The 24,274-nt window shown below is 34.9% G+C and overlaps 1 protein-coding gene across 1 annotated transcript; it reads left to right on the top strand.

Annotated features, from left to right (window-relative positions):
• The first annotated feature begins 1,103 nt into the window (after window positions 1-1,103).
• ALX1 (ALX homeobox 1) lies at window positions 1,104-22,161 on the top strand. Its single transcript, XM_025882343.2, has 4 exons — window positions 1,104-1,329; window positions 4,181-4,485; window positions 7,452-7,580; window positions 21,732-22,161. The coding sequence occupies exons 1-4, from the start codon at window positions 1,104-1,106 to the stop codon at window positions 22,050-22,052; spliced, it is 981 nt and encodes a 326-aa protein (XP_025738128.1). The 3' UTR covers window positions 22,053-22,161.
• Window positions 22,162-24,274: the final 2,113 nt, after the last annotated feature.

Below are 24,274 nucleotides of genomic sequence, written 5' to 3'. Positions count from 1 at the left end.
CCCTCGCTCCCGGCACGCGCTGTTCACAGTAACTCCACCGCCACTCTTTAAAAATAATTGTTTTAAAAACCACGCGGAAGGCCTTCTTCTTTCATAAGCCTTTTGTGTAACGAGCGTCCCTCTGGCCTATACTAAGGTCCCTTTGAAGGAGGCACTTTTCCTAACAGGTTTTCCTAAAATAATCTGGATCGAATGATAAAATCGGGGACCAAAAGGAGCGTTGGGAGGAGAGTGAGGAAATAGATTGGTATTGGCATAATGCTTTCAATGCCTCTTGCTCAGCTTCCCTCTCCCACCCATCGCAAACACGTCCACACGCCGCGGCCTTCCAGAAAGAAAGGAAAGGCCATGGGCTCGTAAGCGCCGAGAGCGCCGGGACGCCGAGCTCCTCCGGGTTAGAAGCCGAAGCCGCCCCTCCACCGCGGCCGACCCAGTAAAGAGCTGCCAATGTATCTGGCTTCTTGGGATTCGCGTTAATGTGGATCTTCCACATAAACGATTTACGGATGAAATAAAAGCCCTTTAAGAGAAATACTTCCTTTCAAGTTCTTAAGACGCCTCTAAATCTTTCGGGTAGTGAGTGGCCGGCGTGGGGGCGGGGTGGGGACCGGGTGTCGGGCGGGCGGCCCGGAAGGGCGCAGAGAGCAGGGAGTGGAGGGTTAACTGCTTTGCGATCTCACCAAGCTCTTCCGAAATGCCAATCCACTGTCGCGGCGACAATGTTTCTGGGTGTCGGGGCCTCGTCCCTCCTGGCATTTGTCTGAAATGGAGCTGTCTAACCTAGGCCTGGACGCGCCCTGCGCGGGTAAGTGGGGGAAGGTGGGGGTGGGGGGGTGGGGGCGGAGGGGGACCCGGGGTGGAGTTAGTCGCCTGCCTATTTTCATATTCATTAGAACTGGGAGGTTGCCCGAAGAGCCCAGCTGAGTTTCAAGATATAAAAGCAACTTCGGGTGCCCCCTTTCCAGCCGGGACGTATTAAAGGGCTCGGAGCCGGGCAGCTTCCCCTTCCCTCCTCGGCCCTCCCTTCTCCCGCCCACTTGCTCCCTCCCCCAGCGCTCTCCAGCCTCCGCGCCCCAGGAGCTCCGCGACAGCCTTCCAGGATTATGGAGTTTCTGAGCGAGAAGTTTGCCCTCAAGAGCCCGCCGAGTAAAAACAGTGACTTCTACATGGGCGCAGGAGGCGCATTGGAGCACGTTATGGAGACGCTGGACAATGAGTCCTTTTACAGCAAAGCGTCGGCGGGCAAATGCGTGCAGGCCTTCGGGCCCCTGCCCCGCGCCGAGCATCACGTGCGCCTGGAGAGAACCTCGCCCTGTCAGGAGAGCAGCGGTGAGTCGCCTGCCCGAGCCTCCGCCACCCTTCCGCAAACCCTAAGTGCGGGGACGTGTCCGGACAGGCAGGCAGGGAGGATGGAAGGAAGGAAAGGGGGAGCGAGAGAGCCCGGAGGGCGGAGGAAGGCAATGGAAGAGTGAGCGTTTTAAGGAGCGGTGTTGGCTGCAGCCGACTTTGAGGGGCAGGGGAAGGATTAGGCACTGGATTGCCTCCGCGCGGCTCTCTTTTAGCTGTCGAGTGCTGTCCCTTATGGGTCCCGGACTCCCTGTATCTAGGACCCAGGCGTAAACTGATAGGACGGTAAATAGAGTGTAATTGAGTCAAGACAGCGCGCTTCCTCTGTGAGCCCGACGCGCTGCCCCCGCAGAAGGAGCTGAAATCGATCATAGCTCGTTAGAGGACGTCACTGTCGTCACGAATCAGAAAACTTTGAGTTCCTTTAGGTGAAAAACCGTTTCAAAACAAGTTTTCCAAGACGTAGCGGTATTTTTCTTTGTGAAGCTGGAAAATTGCTAGATTAGTTTGTGTGAAGTTGTGATGTGGATTCTTTGGGTTTGCAATAGAGCACACATAAATTTTTCCTAACACCAAATCACTTTCAATAGCTTCGAGTAAAGAATCCCCAATATAAGCACTCACTCCCGAACTCTGTATTGTGTCTTTTTCTGACTCTACATTAAAAGTCACCTAAGAACCCTCTCTCGGAATGCTTCTGGGTAAAATCTTCAACTTTGAACGGCCAAGTATCTCCAAGTCAAAATGTTATCAAAACAAACCATCTATCTTTTCTATCTTGTAACCCAATACAAACGTATTTTTTTTAGATCGCGACAGCTAAAGCAAGTTTACAATTGCAAGAGGACTTTTCCTTATCATTGTATATATTCCACAGTTAAGCTGTAAGGAGCGGGTTGCTTTAAAATAACAAACGAATTAAGTGTGAAATATTTACAACAAGCCTCCCGCCCCCTGTTTTAATGGAGGGTCAAAATCTGGCAAGGTATTGGCTCATAGGAGCTCATTTTCTAAATACTTTGTACACAGTAAGTTTAAAAAAAAATCTCGTGTATTTTACTTATTCAACGTTGCAGATTCCTTGTGACTTGCAAGGTTGAACCAAAATAGTAGGTGGGAACGACAGAGAAAATCAGTTAAATCGTTTCAGTCATTTATTTAGAAAGACAGATGCAATTAATTTTTTTAATATGTTAAATTTTTGGCCTTCTGTTTGTATTTCAGACTGCAGTATCTTTATTTTTGGAATTCTTATATGTATACGTAAAGTTATTCGAATGGACAGGATTAAAAAAAAAAACGATTCTCTGATGTCCTGTGTTAACTGCTGGATAGGACTACATCCTATTTTAAATTGTCGGGAATCCAAAATAAGAAGAGAAATAGGTGATTTTTGATACCTTAACAACTTTTTTAATCACACTTTTAGGATGAATTTTAATAGGAAAGTATTAAGTAAGATGAATGTAGGCAGCAGTTCGCTAAATTTAGGAAAGCTCCTGTCTTTCTCCTGAGATGCCCTTACCCTCACGGCTGCTTCCCCTCCCCCCTCCCTAATTACCGAAGTTCCCCATTTAACTCTGCCGAACACAAAACCTTATTGTTAATCACTCATGGCTCTTCGTTATATCTAGTTTTACATCCCATCTTTTGCATAAAGGATATTCAACATTTAAGTTATTTTAGGTCTTAAAGTTCAAAACATTGGTATAATGATTAGAACAGTTGCTAAAATACGTTATGAGAGAATTTTCAAAAAGATACAAACGAATAAAGTATGGCAGTTCATTGGAAATTACTGTTCTGGCTGGGTTCACTTTTTCAAAAACTCTTTCCAGTTTCATTATGTGCATCCATTGCGCGCGCGCGCGCGTGTGTGTGTGTATGTGTGTGTGTGTGGCCACAGGATAGATTTTTGTTTTATATCATATTGCAAGCATGCAATCAAATCTGGAGGAAATCACTGAAAGTTAAACACCCCTAAACAGAATGGAAGATGGCATCTTTTGTAATCTTTTAATAGATGTTTTAATGTCTCTGCTTTAGAGAAAAATAAAACTTTCTGTCTTAAAACGTATTTCATGAGTTAAACGTAAATACGACCTATTTAGAAAGAACTGCAAGTGAGTTATTACACTAAAGAAGTCTTAAATCTTATTCTGTTCTATAAGAAGCACTTCCAGAAACTGATACGAAAGTCATTAATATAGTAGGTCGCTTTTTGAAAAAAAATTTAAAAAGCAGACATGAATATACAGTCAAAATGTTCAAAATATAGTAGAAACAAAACCATATCTAAATCTGTAGTCCATACGTTTTGAGTGGAGCAGGAAGATTACTTTAGGGAAGAGTTTGGATATGGGTTTACAGGTATTTTTAAAATTGAAATTTTTCAGTTTTTGAAATTGAAATGTCTTTCTTGAGTCATGTAAGTAGCTCGATTTTGTCTGCTGTGAATAAATACATATATCACTTACATTAAATTTGGTTCACTTTTCAAACATTATGCTCAAGTTTTTAAAAATCTAGAGCATCTTTTAATTTGATCACCTTATTTGACTATAAATTATGTGCATAAGCATTACATTAGCCCTGTAAAATAGAACTGTAAAATCTGGCAAATTATATGAGTTCCATGTAACACATTTTTAAATGGCCCTAAACCTGCCCAAAGTGGATTAATAGTAGTACACAATGTGATGCTTGAATTCATACTGGCACAGTAAATCATTAACAGACTGCTTTCCTGAGGCTGTAAATTACTTCAACTTCATTTCTTCATTGAAATGTTTCACAATCCTGAGAACTGTTGTTTTCCCCTCTCTGGATACAGTGAACTATGGGATCACTAAAGTAGAAGGACAGCCTCTTCACACAGAACTAAATAGAGCTATGGACAACTGTAATAGTCTCCGGATGTCTCCCGTGAAAGGGATGCCAGAAAAGGGAGAACTGGATGAACTTGGGGATAAATGTGACAGCAACGTATCCAGCAGTAAGAAGCGGAGGCACCGAACCACCTTCACCAGCCTGCAGTTGGAAGAGTTGGAGAAGGTCTTTCAGAAAACCCATTACCCGGACGTATACGTCAGAGAGCAACTTGCTCTGAGGACAGAGCTCACGGAGGCCAGGGTGCAGGTAGGAGCCAAATGAAGCCCTTGGGTGTGTGTTGGGAGGGGCAGATACTGTTAGAATAATTCAATGGTTGCATTTTGCCACAAAAGAAGAAACTGATTCTCCAGCTAAAGATATAGAACAATGTATGATATGCATGTAGGTCTACTAAAATTTCTTTTTCCTTGCAAAGAATTTAATCACTCACACAAAAACATAAAAGAACACTTGACTTATTACATAGGCATACAAATTAACGATTATTTAAAACAACAGAATGTCATAAATATCTCTAATTTTTAAAGGGCAAAAACACAGAATCATAGCTATCTATTTACTAATGCATTTATTTTGTTTTGTTTTGTCCTATTTTATCAGACGTTAAGGTTCTTTTTAGGTTATATACCAGGTATTGGTAAGTTATATGTGTAATGGCCCATAGGTCTGTAATTTTATTGAGGTTGGGGTTATAATAAACAAAGAAAAAAAATGAAACAATTTGACAAATTCGCAATTGTTATAAATACCATAACTTATTTTTACTATGCATAAAGAAAGATCGTATAGCTCCTCTATAATTTTCCCAGCTTTAATAGTTGCCTTGCCATCCCATTTTAACTTTTAAATGTAGATAGCTTATATCTTTTTTGCAGAGGCAATAAAAAGAATGATCTTGAAGTAATTTTAAAATATATACTCAATTATATTTATAAGTTGTATTCAAATTATCAAATTGGATTGCACAATATACTAAACTTTTAGAATCATTTGAAAAAAATTATATTAGGTAAAATTCTATCTCTTAGGCATATTTTATTTTTACTAGAGTTGGTATTCTTAAACTACTTTTTATTAGTTCTCAAGTAACAATTTCAGGGAATAGCATGTTTCTTTGTGCATTTTACCACGCTTTAGGATAATATTGAAGTTTGCAATTCCCATACAGTATAAGAATAGAGAAATAAATAAGATAGTGAAGAATTTTGTCCTGAGAGTAATAGTATTTCTTCTGAAGATTAAGCCATTGTAATGCCGTTTCATCATTAAAGGCAACATTTGGTCGTGCGGGAGTACCAAGCAGCAGGATTTTTCTTCAGCTTGTGGAGGTGAATAGTTATTTATTTTAGTTCAGGAAGTAAATGTACAGAAAGTTGATGCTAATGAAGAATTTTAGAATTGTCAAGTGTTAATATCAGTCCCACATGATTGTGCTGTTTTATTTTTTTGCCTTGTGTTCATATATTAGAATTAATTATACTTGTAACCATTGAAAAATATGTTTACATATAGAGTGATCAGCTGTGCACAATGGTTGTTTTCCCCTTCACATTTCATCAACTCCTGATTAATTTTTGTCTAAAAACATGCACAGAGAGCCAACCCAAACCTAATTTACTCACGTTTTCTCTTTCCGGCTTTTCATATCAGAGTGGTAATTCATACTTATTTTAAGGAGATTGTAAAGACCTTTTTTTTCCTCAATGAAAAAAAAAACCTCATTACTAAATTTCCTTACTATGCTCCTAGTGCCTGTGAAGACAGGAAGAAAAAATGTTTTGTTCTGTTGTTGATGTTATTTTGGGCCCTGGGCATTGTGCATGATACACCTTTACCAACAGTGTTCTAAGAAACCATACTGAATAGGTAGCTCTCATTGCCTTATTTTAATTGCTGGAAACTCTTTAAAGTGCCACCTTAAATTTGCAGTACATGCTTGCACATTGAACTGAGGCTTAATATGTATCCATCAGTGTGATGGTAAAGATAAAGAAGATTACAGCTAATTATGAAAAAGAGTAAAATTTCAAGTAAATTTTAACAGTTTTAACAATCTGCATTTGATATGTGATTTCCAGCTTCTTTTGTAAGCATTTTGTATTCTGAACATAGTTCTGTAAAGACTGAAGAGCTTCCTGACAGCTGCTTGTGAAATGTCTACTCAAAAATATCAAATGACACATACCGAATATAACTTTTTGTGTCTCCCTTTAACTCATTAAAATGCTAAAGTGAAGATTCCGGAGAGCTCTAAGTGTGAATTAGTGATTATTTAACCCTCTGAGGAAGATGGTTGTTATGACAAATATTATTAATATAGAAATAGAGAAATTTGGAGGAGAGCTTTGTGATTCTGTAGAGGCTGTAGTAACTCATAGGCTTTCTTGAACTTGGTTCTATCTTCCGATTTATATTATTATTTATATTACCTATAAGTCTCTTATATTGGAGAAATGATTTGGAGATTTCTGAGCATTTTCTATAAGGGAAGATAAGAATTATAAGTGGGGTGATTTATATAATAAGCGCATTTGTATAGTTTAAAACCAGAGTTCAATTTCAGATGGTTCCATTTTACCCATAGTCTTTATCATGCTCAATATAATATGTAATCTTAATATTTTCTGTTTCTAAATAATCGTGATATTTCTGCCAGTGCCATGTGTTTTGGATGTAATCTTTGTGTTTAAATTTTTCTAAGATTATCTAAGTATGGGTACAACCCAGCACAGTCTTCACTTTGTGACATGTTCTAAAGATAATTGTTTTGACAGACCCAGATATTAATTTGGTTATAGTTTGGCTGGGCTAATGTTATGTGCATAACCCCAAACTAAAAAGTCATGAATGTCTTCCAGATTTGCAGCATTCTCTGAGAGGAGGATTATCTATGACAATTTGGAGACATAAGGAGTCTTCAAAATCATATAATCTAACTCCTTTTTATTTTCCAAAATGAAAAAAAAAGAGGCTGAGACAAATTAAATAATCTTTTTAAGTATTTCCTCCCTTTCTATTAATTTATATTGCCTATGGACATACCACTTAGCAGGGTGAAATAGAAAGTAAAATTTGTGGATACTTCTGTGACATAAATTTCTTTCTTAGTGATTTTGTTGACCTGGTTTGTTCTTTCTGATCTGTGTCTTTTAACATCGCCATTGCATTTTCAAATGTTCCTCAGCTAAAATTCTACTTTTTAAAAAAATTAGGTTTGGTTTCAAAATCGAAGGGCCAAGTGGAGAAAAAGAGAACGTTATGGCCAAATACAACAAGCTAAAAGCCATTTTGCTGCCACCTATGATATATCAGTTTTGCCAAGGACTGACAGCTATCCACAGGTATGGTAAACTTCACAGAATACTGATCGAGAAAAATAGATGTGGTGTGTATATTCTTAAAAAGGATATATTATTATTGGCTTTATTATATCTAATACAGTAGTCGAGAATGAAAATTTTAACCTCCAGAAGACTTTTTGCATGTTTGTTAGATGCTTATTTTACTAAAATATTTATTTTGTTATTATTTTCTTTTAGAGCTGTTTGTTCAAAACATTTTAGGGTCTTTTCCTTGTTACACATTGCAACAACTGAAGTAGCATCATTCATAGTATAAGCCTTTTAATCAGTCTACATTTTTAACTATTCAGACTCATTTCCTTTGTTAACGTTTCAAAAATAAATAAAGCATTGCTTGGCGTGCTGTCTCTGTGGCTAATGTTTGATGAACCATCCCTTAACCTAGTGTCTGGTGTGGTCTATGAAACCTTCAGTTCCACTTAAAAATATCTCTTTTCCTATGTTGTCTTTCCAGCTTTGAAGTTGCTCATTGTTTCAAGGAAACATTTAGCCCTTGGTTACTTAAAACATACATAGGACTAGTACTGGAGATCATTTAAAAAATTTATCACATTAAAAAACACATCCACCCCTTTATAATGGGAGCTCTCATCTCATTTTAGAGAGCATTTAGAAATTCCTTTTCTTCTCTTTATTTCCTTTCAATTTAGAGGCCTTTTTCCCCCCCACACTTTGTAATGCATGTTAATAAAATACATTTTATCTTTTTAATTGGACATTAATTTTTCCTATTACTGAGTTAGAGTATCCGGAACTATATTTGATACATGATGAGGAACACTTGTATTATAAGGAACAAGACATTTGTTATTTCATTCCTTAGTTGTTTAAGGATATGCACTGTTACAGACCATTTTGAAAACAAATATGTAACATATATGCTGGGGAATACCTTGATAGTCCAGTAACCAAATCTTTGCAAGCCCAAACTTGAGGGTATTCATTTTCTTCAACTCTGAGTACATACCTTGTGAGCATGAATTCAGCCCTTTAGTTTTGTGCATCCTTGCATTCTGATGCTTTTTGTGATTCTTAACAACCTATTTTGAGACGTTCACCCTTCCAGACAAATTCACCGAATTTATTAATGTAATGTCATATGTGAGTAAAAGCCTTAGAGATCACCTAGTTCAGTCCTTTTAAACATTAGGAAACGAGACCCGTGGGAGTTAAGGAGTTGGCCTGTGACCACAGGAATGCTTTCTTATAGGAGAGCCTGGGCAGGGCTGCTTGCGCCAGGCCTCACCATTGCAGTCTACTACAGGACGACAGTGCCTTTTGAATAAGTGTCCATACCTGCCATCAGAAGAACCTTGTTTTTCTTACTCTTCAAAATTTATCTTAGAGGAGATATTTTTTTCTCCAGTTTAAAAGCATATATATATATATATACATTGTTACTTATCATCATAGGGCCAATGAGCTTTGATTGACCAAATAGTGTTGAGTGTCCTAGCTGACTTCTGAACACAGTGCTGTGAGGAAGTCTCCCTGGTAGGCTCTAGGCCCCTGGCTCCACGAGGGCAGGTACTGCAGTGGTTTCGTGGTTGTTAGCCCAGCCATAGCCCTTACTATATCAGGCCTTACTATATTCTGAGCACGTTACATGGAGTAACTCGTTTCATCCTTACCACGATCTTAGGCAATAGGTGCTATTAATGAATTATCCTCACCTTCCATATGAGGAAACTGAGACACAGAGGGGCGGTACTTACTTCACTTGTGACGAAGCCAGGATCTCATCACAGGCAGGCTGGCTCCCACATGCAAGATCTTAACCTGTCCAATAGACGGTCTCTCCCAAGAACTGAATGTTGAAAAGATTGAATAATTAATAAATGAATACCAAAGGAGCGTAAGGCTTAGGTTGCATTATTCAAGTCTGCAGTTTAGTTTAGGGGAGCAGAAACTGTACTCAGAGCCAGGGAAATAACAATGAAAACGACAGAGACGGCATATATTGGCATGTACTCTCTATATTTTGAACGACTTCACTGCGATGGATTTAGAAATAGTAAAGTTACAAATTAATGAACTCTTTTCAAATGGACTTTATATAGTCTTGCTAGTCAAGTGCTCCACCACACTTGACTACAACATACTTATTTGGGACCTTCTTATTTCAGTCTTCGTTTCTTTCCTTGGAAACCCCATTTCTCTGTGTGTGTGTGTGTGTGTGTCCCCCACTTCCTTGTGCCTTGCTAGGGGTTGCCTTTTCTCTAACTACCCTTTCTTCTTCAGTGCAACATAAAACATTTAGAATAGTGCCTGGCACAAACTAAGCTCTTTATAAGGGCTTAATGTAACTTAATATACTCTTAGTCATGCTTTTTTCCTAGGGTTATCTTGCCATTGTGTTATTGTGCCTCATAGCTTTAGAGACTGTCAGCACACTGCGGTAACCTACTAAGTAGCTCAAGCAGGAAGGAAGATGGTACAATCAAATTATATGTTTATAGTCTTTTTCACTCAACAAAGGATTAATTTAAAAATTTCCCCTCACAAATCATGGGAATTTTGCACTAATTCTCCCTGTGGTTTCTCCATAATTTATGTACATTGGTTATTCCAATTCTTAATTTAAGTACGGCAACACAGGCATCACATGTTGAAGTTATTGTTTTTGAAGTTATTTTGACAGTATAATTCATCAACAATAATAAAAATCAATACTGTAAAATCCATTGTAATTTTTTATATGGGTAAGTCATTAGACTCTTGGTTGCCAAAAATACTGAAATCAAAATACCTCTCACTCTCCACTGTGGGTACTGGATAAGGTCAGGAAAACTCCGTTTTAACTTAAAAATATGTGGTTGACTTTTTTTTTATTTTGGAGAAATAATTATGCCAAGATCATGTCTCTCAAGCTTCAGCCTAAAGGAAACTTTTTTTTTAAAGCATGTGTCTTGAAAATAGAAATTATAATCAGAAAATAGGAACCAAACCAGAATCCAACAACTCAGTGCAGTCAGACACTGAGCTTGGTTACTGTTACTAATTACAGAAAAAAATATTAATTACCAAAAAGTTAGAAACTAGAAAACTAGAAACAGGACAGAAACAAAGAATTAACAATTCGGTGGGAAAGCAAAAACATACACAGAAATACATGAAAACAGAAATGGTTGAGAAAATGATCTCCTCAGGTCTGCTCAATGTGGATAATAATCTTACCAACTATAAAAGTATCTCTATATAGCCTCTATATAATAGGTTTATTTATGAATAGTAATTAATATTTTCTAAAGTGTTCTAAATACTTTGTTTCCAGTGCTCTCATTACAAACTAGTAACAACAGCCCTACTGGTAAAATTAATACCTGCCAGTTGAGGGCTTATTTTAAGCCAGGCTTCTTTCTTACAGCCATTAACTCATTGAATTTAAGTCCAGGTTTTCTGAGTACAGGGGTTCAGGGCTCTTTAACGCAGCATCACTGAGCAAGGAAATATTTCAGTTTTGACCTTAAAATGCCAAATCACTTTGGAAAACAAAGATGCTTTCATTTCTTTAAAGGTATAAAATAATGATATAAAGCATTTACAAAATGTAGACACTTCTGAGACTGTTTTCAGGTATTCTTTTTTTTAAGCTTGCTCATATTTGATAGCAAACAGTGAGAGGAGTGACGTCAGTAGTACTGTAAGGTAGTATATTTGGATGTACTGAGAAATGGTATCTGTCTTCTAAAAACCCTTTATTTTGGCTCATGATATCAGTTGTCATTTGGCAACACTATGATTTTGCTAAATGAAAATACCTGAGCACCCGATGTTCTCCACGACCTGACATTTTAAACAACACTCATGTGCTGCATCTATTCCTTGTGTTGTGCCGAAGCTGTTCCTCCTCTCTTGAATTCCCTCCTCTTCACCTGATCTGTTTCCTCCAGGAAACCTTCCATCAATTCTCCTTCAATCAGCACATGACTTTAGCACTGACATAGTGGTGGGGTGTATACAGTATCTGCCACCCCATTTACAATATATTTATGTTTTAAAAAGGATGATTCAGATCGTAACTTTGTATTGTATTAAGCAAATTACGTATACACTGAATAGATGTGAAAGAAAGTCGCTTCGCTTCAACATTCTGGAATATGTTATGAACCCCAAATTAATCAATTTTCAGTTAAAACAGATGATTCCTAGATCTCTGTTATTAACCATCTCTGGGGTCCTCAACAATTCACTTTCCCTCTCTGAGTCTCAATTTCTTCCTCTGTTGAAAAGAATAGTTTATGAAGATTTTGCAGAACATTTTTGAGTTAAATTTTTTTTCTTCCAGAGTTATTTGCATTTTAGTCAACAAATACATGTTGGTACTGTGTGAGACACAGGGGTTCTGTAAATGATCCAGACAAAATCTCTTGCTGTTTGGGCAGATTACAAACTAGGTGAGATTCGTACCAAATTCTGCAGACACGTCGTGATGCAACCTACACCCAGCAGACCAAAAAGAACTATGTAATTTTGTCTTTGAGTTGAAAAAGCAAGCATCTATCAAGAGTAGATTCTAATTTATTTCTAATTTGTGAACACCAAATCATTTCTTTAAATAATTGTTCTGTTGAATAAAATATTTTTCAAGGTATAAACATTTTCTGGAGGATTATAGCCAGCCTCCATTCTTACAGGAAACTCTAGTTTCATGCCCTTAGGTTTGGCTCAGATCACATGTGCATCGACTTTATCATTTACTTGCTGGGTAACTTGGGGTAAGTCTCCTGACTTCCTTGATCTTCAGATTCTTTCTTTGTAAAATGGTGGTATTATTGGTGCTAGAGTTGGTGGTGTGGCTGATGTTAATGATCACCTTCTTAATACTTTTCTGTTATTGAGAGGATTAAATTGATTTCCAAACAGTCTGTGGAGCTAAGTCATTGGACTTGAGGAGGGCTAGGTGTTAATGTTGACTATGGGCTTCACAACCAGGGAGTTGTGGGTTCAGATCCTGACTCTGCTACTTAATAGATTTTAGACCTTTGGCAAATGAATTAACCTCTAGGCATGTTTCTCCTCATTTATAAAATGGGTATAAAAATTAATATGATGTTGGTGAAAATCAGAAACAATAGTTTCTGCAAGGTACTTGCAGAAAGTATATAATAATACATACTATTATATATAATATATATATTATATTATATTATATATATATAATATAAACACGTATATAATGAGTGCTCAATAAATAGTAACAATTCTGTAATAGCCATTAGTCATTATTGATTCTACAGTACAGACGTAGCTAGGTGGTGTGAATGTTCTGTTATTGTAGCATTTAAACTAATCCAATTTTTAAGTAAATTTACTATTTAAGGGTCTAGGGAAAGATCAAATTTAGTTAAATGTACTTTCCTCTTTAAATTAGGACAACCAAATATGGTAATTTAAGGAACATTTGGGTATATTCTTAATCCACCAAAATTATTTTCTCATGAAGAAAATATTTTCATCAAAAAATTTTAAAAGGTTTGAAGTTGTTTCCCACCAAAATTTTCCATGGGGTTTTACTTAGTGTATAGTGAGAATCATAACTAAATCTGTGTTTACATAATATACAAGGGGACCCATGCAGTGTCTTGCTTTCTGTTGTTTAATTGATGACTTAATAAATATATGCCACTTGGAGTTTGAACATACCAAAGGTTAGATTCAAGTTATAAATAATTTGTCGTCATTGGAGTGATTTAAAACACAGATGAAAGCTGTACAACATTTCTAGTTTAACAAATTCTGTTTCAAACATAATTATACAGTTTTTTAAAGGAAATGTTAACATTTCTATAAAATAGTGATTGTGAAAATATTGTTCACTCTGCCGTTCTTAAGAGTAGCATCAGTTTCTGTACTAATCTTAAAGTTTACCTTTAATTAAGCTAAATAAAGAATATGGAACTTATCTCCTTCAGCCACTGTGGTTTAGCAATTTAAAGCATCTAAAACAGCAAATAAATAACCAAAAATCTTCTTAAAATGTTAGTAATGTAGCTATACTTGATGCATTGTATAATAAATATTCTCATATCTATGAAACAACCAATGAAATGGTCACATAGTGATACAGTGAAACTTCTCTTAGGAGGAAGGAGGGACAAAAATATTAACATCACTGGGTCAACAAGTCATATCGATATAAAATTGCTAATTTAATTAAATGTATAAAAATATATACAACTTGCATAACAATTTGTATGAAGAATATTTCATATATAAGTACATATTAAAAATAAGTTACATGTAGCATGAGGCAGGTATTGTCAGCATCAGTTAAGTGATGATGCAGCTAGACACAAAGAGGGAATAATTTTTATTTTGTTGAAAATACAAACACTTTACAGAGATAAAAAAAAATACCCTGCAAAAGAAGCAAAGTGCATTCATATCTTAGATTATGAATTTAGACATATTTTTTGAAAAATGTGATATTCAAGTTTAATGTGACCTAATGACTTTACACAGTAATAATAACTTAGCTGATTTTCCTTTTTTTTTTTTTTTTGCTTTTAATGGGTGATTGCTGTTAAAGCATTGAATTTAACTGAATTGGTCATGAGTATTTTATATTTTAAAAGGAAAGAATGAATTAATAAATTGAGTAGATTACCAAAATAAGTAATAAGAAAAATGTAAGAATAAATTATTGAAGAGTGCTGTCATTGCTTATACAAATAAAAACTCCTTTACGGGGGATGGAGAAGAACCAGGGGGAAATTAAGCCTGAGAAGTCTGTGACAACAGACCTGTGGGTTGAAACCTGCAGCACACACTGTTATTGTTAGTGTGAACTTATGACATATTTTAATTCAGAGTTTTCACTTGCCATATTTATTAAGCCTCATGTAATCTTTAAATTTAAAAATATTCTTGTAGATTAAAATATTTGCATATTGGATTTATATTTTAAGTTATTAATTTACAAGGAAAACAATTTATATTTTAATCTTTGTCGCTTATAATTGTGGATTTTGTTTTAATTGGGGAATTGTGTCATTAAAAATGAATCGAGCACTGTCAACAATGATTATCATGCATGTATTAAAATATGAAAAATAATGTGACAATTAATTGGAAAATACCCTATGTTGATCAGCGTTGCTGAATAATAAGTAAAATAGCAAATCCTAAGTGCTATTATTTTATTCTGTCCTTAAGTGAGTTGATTTGAAAAGTGTCATTTTAAGGTATATAGAGTAAGATTTCCTGTAAGTCTTCATAATGATCATAATTACCATACAGTTTAAGAACACATCCAACACTAAAAGAAGAGAAAAAAAAATGTCCTTAATGTTTCTTATACTTTTGATTTGGAGCACATATTTCAAATAGTATTTAAATAATGCAAAATTTAAACACATTTATGTGATGTCATTCTGAAAATTTCTAGACATTAACATTTCTTAGGAGGGTTAGTGCTTTTAATTTTTGCACTAAAAAGATATATACACTTATTTTTCTGTAAAGCAGTTTCCTTCTCAAATTTTTAGTCTCATATGATTGTTCTATCTCAAAGTGATTTTTTAATGGAAAATTCACTCTTCCTTGTTCCAAATCTCTGTATACATTTCTAAGATGGAATTTTATTTAAAAAATCAAAGTAGCAAGCAATATTTAACATATGACCTTTTCCTGATAAATAATTCCTAATCACTTCAGGTTAATGATACTATATGTTGAAAAGGTATACTTTTGAAATTTTTGAAATGTAAATCGATTCCAAAAAATCTTAATAATATGTTATCTGAATTTTTTATGTGAAAATTACAGCTAATAAGTAGGCACTGATGAAAATGTACCCTCATTTCTCTCTTAGGTAGTACCTAAACATGCTCAGATTAATCTTTTCACTACGTAATTAATTTAATTGGGATTTTTTTTTTCCCCAGATGGACAAAGTATCAGTGTTTGAGATTTAGTCACTTATTCTCTGGTAGGAAGTGAGACTTACTCACTGGTAACAAATTCACAATTTAGAAAAACACTTCTTGATGTAGTTACTAGAAAAGTTAATGTGACCCTAATATTAGTCAACAGCTAAAAATATCTGCAAGTTACTAAGTGTATGATTCTTATTAACATTTTATCACACTAAATTTTAAAGGAAGGGTTATGCTAGTAAAGAATATAATGACCTCTTAAAAAAATTAAATTGTTTTTGCAGAAAGTCATGTTTGCATTTTTTTAAAGAGACCATATGAAAAATCTGGTAAATTATAGACGTGATAATGTGGTAATAAATTTATATAGTAAGTATTGTATACAAAGTGATCAATAAATGTAAACATTCTCTCAAAGAGGAAAAACAAAAATCAACTTTGGGGTTTTAATGCAAAGACGCTATTGCTAAAACATTATTACAGATACCTCTTTGTGAATCCCTGATCTGTGACTTTTTAAAGCAACCTTTAACTCCCACAGGGACTTGTGTAGGCATATGGTGTGAAGGTAGTCTGAGTGTAGCATGATGTGTGTGTGGGCTGTGTGTGTGTGTGTGTACATATGTACGTTGGTGGCAGGTAAGAGCAATCTATATATAGAAGAGGAGTAAGGTTAAATAAACTTGTTTTAGTAGAAAAATATTTAGTTTTAGAGTTGCTTTAAAATTAAGGAATGATTGTTACTCATTGATATCACATTATTGTGTCTCTTAGATCCAGATTAAATTCCATAAGGTAGCGTCTTCTAAATAGCACTAACATTAGGAAATAGAATATGTAATGCTGTCATGAAACTATTTGATGTTTTTTATACATCATGGTACTTTATAGGTAATGCAAAGACTAACAAACTTGCATTTCTTTTAAAAGTTTTTTTTTAAAGTACCAAAAGTTGCTTACTATAATAAAATCAGCAAATGCATTAGAAATATACACTAGGTTTAGTATACTAAAAATTTCTTGGTAGTTTTGATTATAAAAGAATATATCAAGTGTCTAAGGTGAAGGTAAATGAGATTCATAATTTCTCATTCATTATTTACCATATTACTTCAACTCATGAATATATATCCACAGTGAAGAGCTCTTCGTGTATTTGTGTGTGGGGTGTGTGTGTGTGTGTGTGTATGTGTTGTGTGTGTGTAAAATACACATATATATTGACCCTTTCTATCCTATGTATTACTTTTAATTCCTTGGAAGAAAAATGAGTGTTAAATGAATTTTATTTCTTTTTGGAAAGAATCAGACCAAAAAAAACAACTTTCCTCCTAAATTCAAAGTCATGGAATAATTAACTGTTAACTTTTCATTTGATTAGAAAGACATTAAGGGGCAAATGTTCAAAGTAGAGTGTAGTAAGTCAGCTGAACCTCCATTTGTGCTAATGGGATGCAGTTGGCTAAGTTCCCTGGACAATGCTTTGAACGTACCCCTAGAACTTTTTAAAATGTTGTGAAGCACATTAAAATATGGAATGTTTTTAGATTTTCTACTTCTTTTAAACACAATAAAGAAGAAAAAATTGTAAAGGCAGTCTTTTTTTTTTTTTGGCACAGAGGAAAGAAGGACATGGGTATTATTTAATGATGGTGTTCCTGGTTGTAAAACTCTTTAATATTATACAGTTAGAGGGCCACAGAAAAACCCTAAAATTTGTTTGGTGCTGAACTCCACCATTGTAGGTATCTCTGAAATAGTCCAAAAAAGAAAAGTAGTGATCCTATTTAGGGAAAAAAAATGTATTCTTTCATTCCAAAATCTAACAGCAAATATAATATTTCTTTTAATGAATCAGCAAGTTTTTGTGTGGCTTCTCTGTTAACAAATATATATATACAGTTTCAGACAATATGACATGTTAAGTTCAAGCACATAGTTTTAAAATGACCACTTGTATAAGAATAGAATTGGTGGAGGGATGGAGGGGCCATAGACTGAGCCTACATTGACAGCAGTAGATTTATTCAACCACAAGCTCTAACAGCTTAGTTTGATCAAATACTGCCTTTGAGGAATGCTTAAGAAAAAGAGACTTGTGTAATAACTGCCTAAGATATTTGAAGATTTTCACATGTAAGAAGGATGCTACCTATTCTGTGTCATTTTAAAGAACAGAAAGAGAAGTGATAGAGGAAGATAAAAGCTCACTTTTTTACAGAGTTCTCCAAAGGGAATGAAAAATTTTTAAAGAGGTAAGCTTCTTATCACAAGAACTAAATATAAGTGAAAGTGTACAAGGAGTTTTTGCATTTGGAAGGAAGTTGGACTTCAATAGTGTCACCTAATCCCGGGTGATTCTCAGAATTCCTGTAATATTGTCATTGCCATTATTTTAATTCAGATCCCATAAGCTGCACCCCATGCTTAATGAGTCAGAATCTCCAAGAAGATGTATCTGTGATGAAGAATAAGTACTTGATAGGAAAATAAAATTACCTAGGGAGATAAAGTCAACAGTGTCTGGGGATGAAATTTTCATAATTGTCAAGATTATACAGAGTAGTGATTATAGAGCTCAAATTATGAAACAAAATTTAGACATATTAGCATAAATTGTCCATAAAATTTTGGTTACACCTGCAAGATGGATCAGTTCAAATTTCATATTCTTCGAGATTTTTCAGTCATTTAATAAAGTTGTATTAAGGGCTTATCATATATTGTGTTAGGCTGAAGGATACAAGAAAAAGTTATGAGCAAACATCAGGGATTTTGCTTTCAGAGAATAAAGCCTATGAACACCCACAAAGTTAAGATTATGAATAAGCAAATAAACAATTTCAGCTTGTAAGACTTTTTTATATCATTGTTGCATTTCTTAAGATATCCTGGGTTCAGATTTGACCTCTACCATTGGAGTCACACATCCTGGGAAGGTTCTTAAACTCTCTGTTCCATAGTTCTACCTTTTACAAAATGGGGATACTAAAAACAAAGAAGCATCTTTTAGTGTATAGAAATGACTAGAAGTCCCCACAGTATATCTAATACCATGCACGTGGTAATTAATTGACAACCATTAGCTATCATGAGCATGATTTTGATTGTTGTCATCAGATGTTTAATCATCCCGAGGGAATGCTTCAGAGGAAGCAAAACCCCCAATTCACTGGGGATATTGTCTTTTTTATGATTTATATCTAACTTTCGACATCAAAACCAACTAAAACCCTAAAGTCAGATGAAAACATGCCAGAAATTCTTAAATGAAAGAAAGATATAGGTTGGAGGAGATAGAGATCAGGAAATAGGACATACCAGTAAAAATGTGCAACGTTACCACTACCCATGGGACTATATGGGTATCTTCTCAAATCCAACTAAAATATTGCTGTAGTAACTTGCTTTGCCAGTCTGTTCTGTTCAGAAAACATTTCTTTCTATATGCTAGAAATTCTTTCACCAAAAGTAACACATTTAACTTGTTTGCTCATGTCCAGATAAGAAGTTTTGATCAAAATAAAAATATTTGTCCATGCCAGGGAAACTGGAGAATTTATTTTCAACTTATAGGTAGATTAATGTGAATTATTTTAGGGAGAAAAAAAACTTTCTTAATTTACATTCATAGATTACTCTCCTTGCCTTTACCATCCTCATTTTCTTTTTTTTTTTACCTCGTTATTAAATATATTTCTATGCATTTGGAATATGAGTAGATGGTTTTAATAACAAATTTCAGCAATACTTTGTATAAATTGAGGAATCCTTTAACAAACTTAAAATGTAAATCTTTCTCTACCGCTATTTTGCCTTTCATTTATTCTTTCAAATATAAGCAAGCAAGTTTACTTTCATTTCCTGAAAGCCCTTTTGTCAGACATGTGACTGTGGGTTTTGCAGTGTAGCACAATGTTTGATTGAATGTCAGAGGAAAATCACCCAGATCAAGTTAGAAGAGTGGGTTGACAGAGTAATGACATTAACAGTCCCTCTTGTTGGTTTGAGATACATAACTCAGCAATCAGTGGCATCAATCATTATATTTTGGGTAAAGTGGGATACATTTAGTAGAATAAGCGAAAACTGAAACAACATAGCCAATGATGACTTAAAGATTAATAGAATGTGCAAATCATTATATATATCTATAGATATGTCTCACAGGTTTAATATATTTAAAGCAGCTTATAAATATATTTATATAAATATTTCTGAAATAACACTGAAGTGAGCGTGATGCCAATCTTTGAAGCCCCAAATAACAGATGCAATTAGTTGTTCAAATTTTCTCTTATGTTTGAAACTGATTAAGCAGTCTTTTCTTGAGTGACAGAGTAACATCTAACAGTGCAATGTAGAAGATTCATTAACATTTTATGCTATTAATTGAAAATAAGTCACTTAAAAAAGAGGATTTAAGCGTGGGTATTGTGAGACTACACCAGAAGTCATACACAGTAGACTGAAATCTTTATGTAAAAATAAATATAAGCAAACATTACTTATGTGTTAAAAACAATTGATGATATGATTCTAATTATGATGATTTTTAAAAAGGAAGCCAGATGTGATAAACATAGGTATTACTGCTCTGTGGTAGTTGAAATTTTTGTACTAATATTACAATAGTGTAATAATGTTGGAATTTTTAAATTTTGTTTTCTAAGGCTCGAACTCTCTCTCATTTCCCCCAGCTCCTGCTGTTTGCATGATTTTTCTCTTCGGTTCTCAGTAATGCATATGATCACTGTTTTTTTTTTTTCTTGTCCTTGTTTAAAGAGCTGGTCTAAGATACTGCCCATTTAAAACTCATATTATACAAATTCTACCTAGTGTCTCCTTTACATGCTAGTAAATTTAGAGAAATTTGTGTTTGTTGTTTCTTAATACTAAGAAATGTGAATTTTCTGGGCACAAGTGACAATCTAGTTTTGTCTTATATAAGATGTTCTACAGTACTTTAATTGTACTCATATGATATATTTGCTAGTACTAGCATATTTTTCTCAGTTGTGCTTTCATTATTTGGTAATGGTCATGTTTTAGAACTTTAAATTGTTTTACATGTCATAATTCTGTTGCAACCTCACTATATCATATATAAGGCCTAGAAAAAATGTGTAAAACATGTATATATTGCTCATATTCACAGAGCTATGTATTTAAGTCTCTAGGAAAGAAAAGGCAATGAAAGGCTAAACATTTCCAATAATGAGCTTGATTAAAAATATCTACCAAGTAAATATCAGGAATGGTTTCCAACAAAAGCTGCCACACTGAGTTCAACTATAGAACTTTAACAAATGCAATTGTGTCATTGGGTTTAGAAAGATGGAAACTATATTTAAACTTAAAACCATATTTTTTATTTTTATTATTTTTAATTTTTTATTGTTATGTTAATCACCATACATTACATCATTAGTTTTTGATGTAGTGTTCCATGATTCATTGTTTGTGCATAACACCCAGTGCTCCACGTAGAACGTGCCCTCTTTAATACCCATCACCAGGCTAACCCATACCCCTACCCCCTCCCCTCTAGAACCCTCAGTTTGTTTTTCAGAGTCCATTGTCTCTCATGGTTTGTCTCCCCCTCTGACTTACTCCCCTTCATTCTTCCCCTCCTGCTATCTTCTTCTTTTTCTTTTTTCTTAACATATGTTGCATTATTTGTTTCAGAAGTACAGATCTGTGACTCAACAGTCTTGCACAATTCACAGCGCTCACCATAGCACATACCCTACCCAATGTCTATCACCCAGCCACCCCATCCCTCCCACCCCCCACCACTCCAGCAACCCTCAGTTTATTTCCTGAGATTAAGAATTCCTCATATCAGTGAGGTCATATGATACATGTCTTTCTCTGATTGACTTATAAAACCATATTTTAAACTGCATTTCTAAACACATGAATTTGTCATGAATCATGACTAAATCTAGATTTCATTTTAAAAATCACAACTGTAAAAAGAATACTCAAGAGATTGACATGTTTTGAGAGTATTTTATGTGGTCAAGTATGTGGGTTGTGGTGATCTATTACAGTATAACAGATTGGAAGAATCTTTCAAATAATTATCTTTTAGTAATCACTTACTGTACTCAGAATGTCATCACAGACCACCCAATGGGAGCAAACAATGAATAGTTGACAAAATTGAGTCAACACTGTTTAACAAATGTAAGGGAACAAAAGTGAGAATGCGTAAATGTAATATTTGTTGTTTTATATATTCCAGATTCAGAACAATTTGTGGGCAGGAAATGCGAGTGGCGGTTCTGTGGTTACTTCATGCATGTTACCACGTGACACTTCCTCCTGCATGACACCTTATCCTCACTCGCCTCGGACAGATTCCAGTTACACAGGGTTTTCAAACCACCAGAACCAGTTCAGCCACGTGCCCCTCAACAATTTTTTCACTGACTCTCTTCTTACTGGGGCTACCAATGGACATGCATTTGAAACAAAGCCAGAATTTGAAAGGAGGTCTTCCAGTATCGCAGTTCTTCGAATGAAAGCCAAGGAGCACACTGCCAATATTTCATGGGCCATGTAACATACAGTACTCTTTTATTTTTCTTTTAATGGCAAAGTAAAACATTCTATTTCTCATATTTAAAGGATACCACAATAAGCTGCTGTGTGTGGAATTGCTAAAGGTCAAGGTATACAGTGAGACCAGCTTAAATGAATAGTTGTTATTATTTAACATTCAAATCTAAGAATGAACCTCTGAAAAGACTAAATAGATTTACCATCCATCAGTCTCCACAAACTCTGTTTTAGTAGTAAATTTTTTTCTATTGTACGAGTCGATGAAATATGATCATGCAACTTCTTAAAAGAATAAATGTATTAAACAAATTCCTCTGTTATAGATTGATTTATGTCAATTTTGTATAACAAGAAATCCCTTGTAAAATAATATCTGATAAAGGAGGAAATGCACTGGGGAAAATGTCAAGATACCAAAGCTGTCAGGTAAATATTGAAGCAGGGTGTTTCGGGGAGTTGACTGTTATTTCTCCCTCTCTGGCTCCAAGACACAACGGTCATATCTCCTGTTGCTGAGAATTTATCTTCAGGCCTCAAAGATTTTTTTTACCCCTGGCTGTTTTCATGAATTTCCACCCCATGAAATAGAACTCTTCTAAAATGGCCAGCATTTGCATGAAATATTTGGGCATAGTTTCCCAAAACCATGTGGATAAAGGTGATAACTGAAATATTCCGGTGTGATTTAAAATATAGTTATGAGAATAGTTTCTATAAATGCTACCTTTTAAATGAAAAAGTCAGCACCAACTCAGTGAAAAAGCCAACACCGACTCACCACACCGACTTAGTGTCACACACTAGAAAAAGAGTAAGTTACAAAACCTGCTGCTTTTAAGCTAAAATTGTGTCAATTCAACTGTACACACAAACATCTAATAAATACACTAAAAGAAAACTTTTTTGACATGTCACATTATGCTTTATTATATTATGAAACATTTTCAGTTAAAAGAGCAGCAAATCTGACTTTATATTTATTTCGTGGGCTTATGCAAGTGCACATGTGTGCGTGTTTGTTTTTTGATATATAAGCCGTAAGCATTTTTTTGCTACTGTGGTTTTGCATAGGGAATTAAAATGTCAGAAGGCTCTCTAAAATTTCTGGTGGAAAAGAAAAGAAAAATACATTGCATCTGGAAAATTGCTAACCCCTTTGATTTACTTCTCCTCCCTTTCCCCTGTCACATTCCAAGCTTTTTCAGATGAGTGAAATGTCAACCTCCTTAAAAGACTCTTAATTCATAAAGGCAAAGTAAATTAATTGAAATGAAGATGGCTCCCATGGTTTGGATCAGAGCAAGGTCTGCTCTTTGTACTCCCTTAGAATCTTCCTTGTGGTTCCTACAGCTTTTAGGGATATGCTTAGAAGCCCTATAGGCTAAAGGACAGGAATAAATGAATTTTAAAAATTAAATTTCAGAAAAAATACTTAAATCAGTGTCTCTTCCTCATAGGAAAAATATTTACAGCAGTTAGACATCTCTTGTAATAAAACCTTAAAATCAAGCAGATGATGGAGATGAGTGATGTCCTAAACAATCATCCCTTGACTTCATAATAACTCTGTTCTTTATTACTTTTGAGTTCTCTCCTTTTAGTTTTCTTCCCAGGACAAACTTGTTCAACTTTGGCCCTGAGAATTATGCATACATGCAGGAGCTCTTGTTAAAGGATTGTTTAGGCAGCTGTTAAATATCCTTCATGTTTTAAAAGAGAATGACTTCTTTTAATATATTCCTGTGTCTGGTCCATAAGAAGTTGCAAACTAAAACTTAGAAAGAAAATATAAGACTTTCCTTTTAAAAGTTCTCAAGTTAATAGTGTTCACGTTCATTTTCTCCTGCTTTCTTAATTGAAATTTTAATGTCCTTTGGCTAATACATTATATTTTTAAAATGAGGGACAAAACTCATTTTTGAATCAAGTGTGCATTTCACATCATCCCTTAGTTTTCCTACTATAACATTTTTTCTCATTATATTCTTTTTTTCTCATTATTTTCTAATAATTAGTTGGAGACTGTAACTCATTTTTTTTAATTTTAACATCTTTTTAATTGAGGTTCTACATCTGCAATGTTTTTTATAAATTAATTCAATCGGCACATATTTTTTCTTAACACCTACAATGTGTGAAGCACTTTTGGGGATAATAAAAGAAATAATAGAACCATGGTTTTGTCCTCGATGGGTTCACAGTCTTCATGGACAGATGCATCCA

This window comes from Callorhinus ursinus, unplaced genomic scaffold (assembly GCF_003265705.2).
Source record: "Callorhinus ursinus isolate GAN/ISIS: 27379988/994484 unplaced genomic scaffold, GSC_fseal_2.0 scaffold14, whole genome shotgun sequence".
NCBI classification, from domain to species: domain Eukaryota; kingdom Metazoa; phylum Chordata; class Mammalia; order Carnivora; family Otariidae; genus Callorhinus; species Callorhinus ursinus.
Note: the sequence above shows the minus strand (reverse complement) of the source record. Positions and strands in the feature narration are given on the sequence as shown.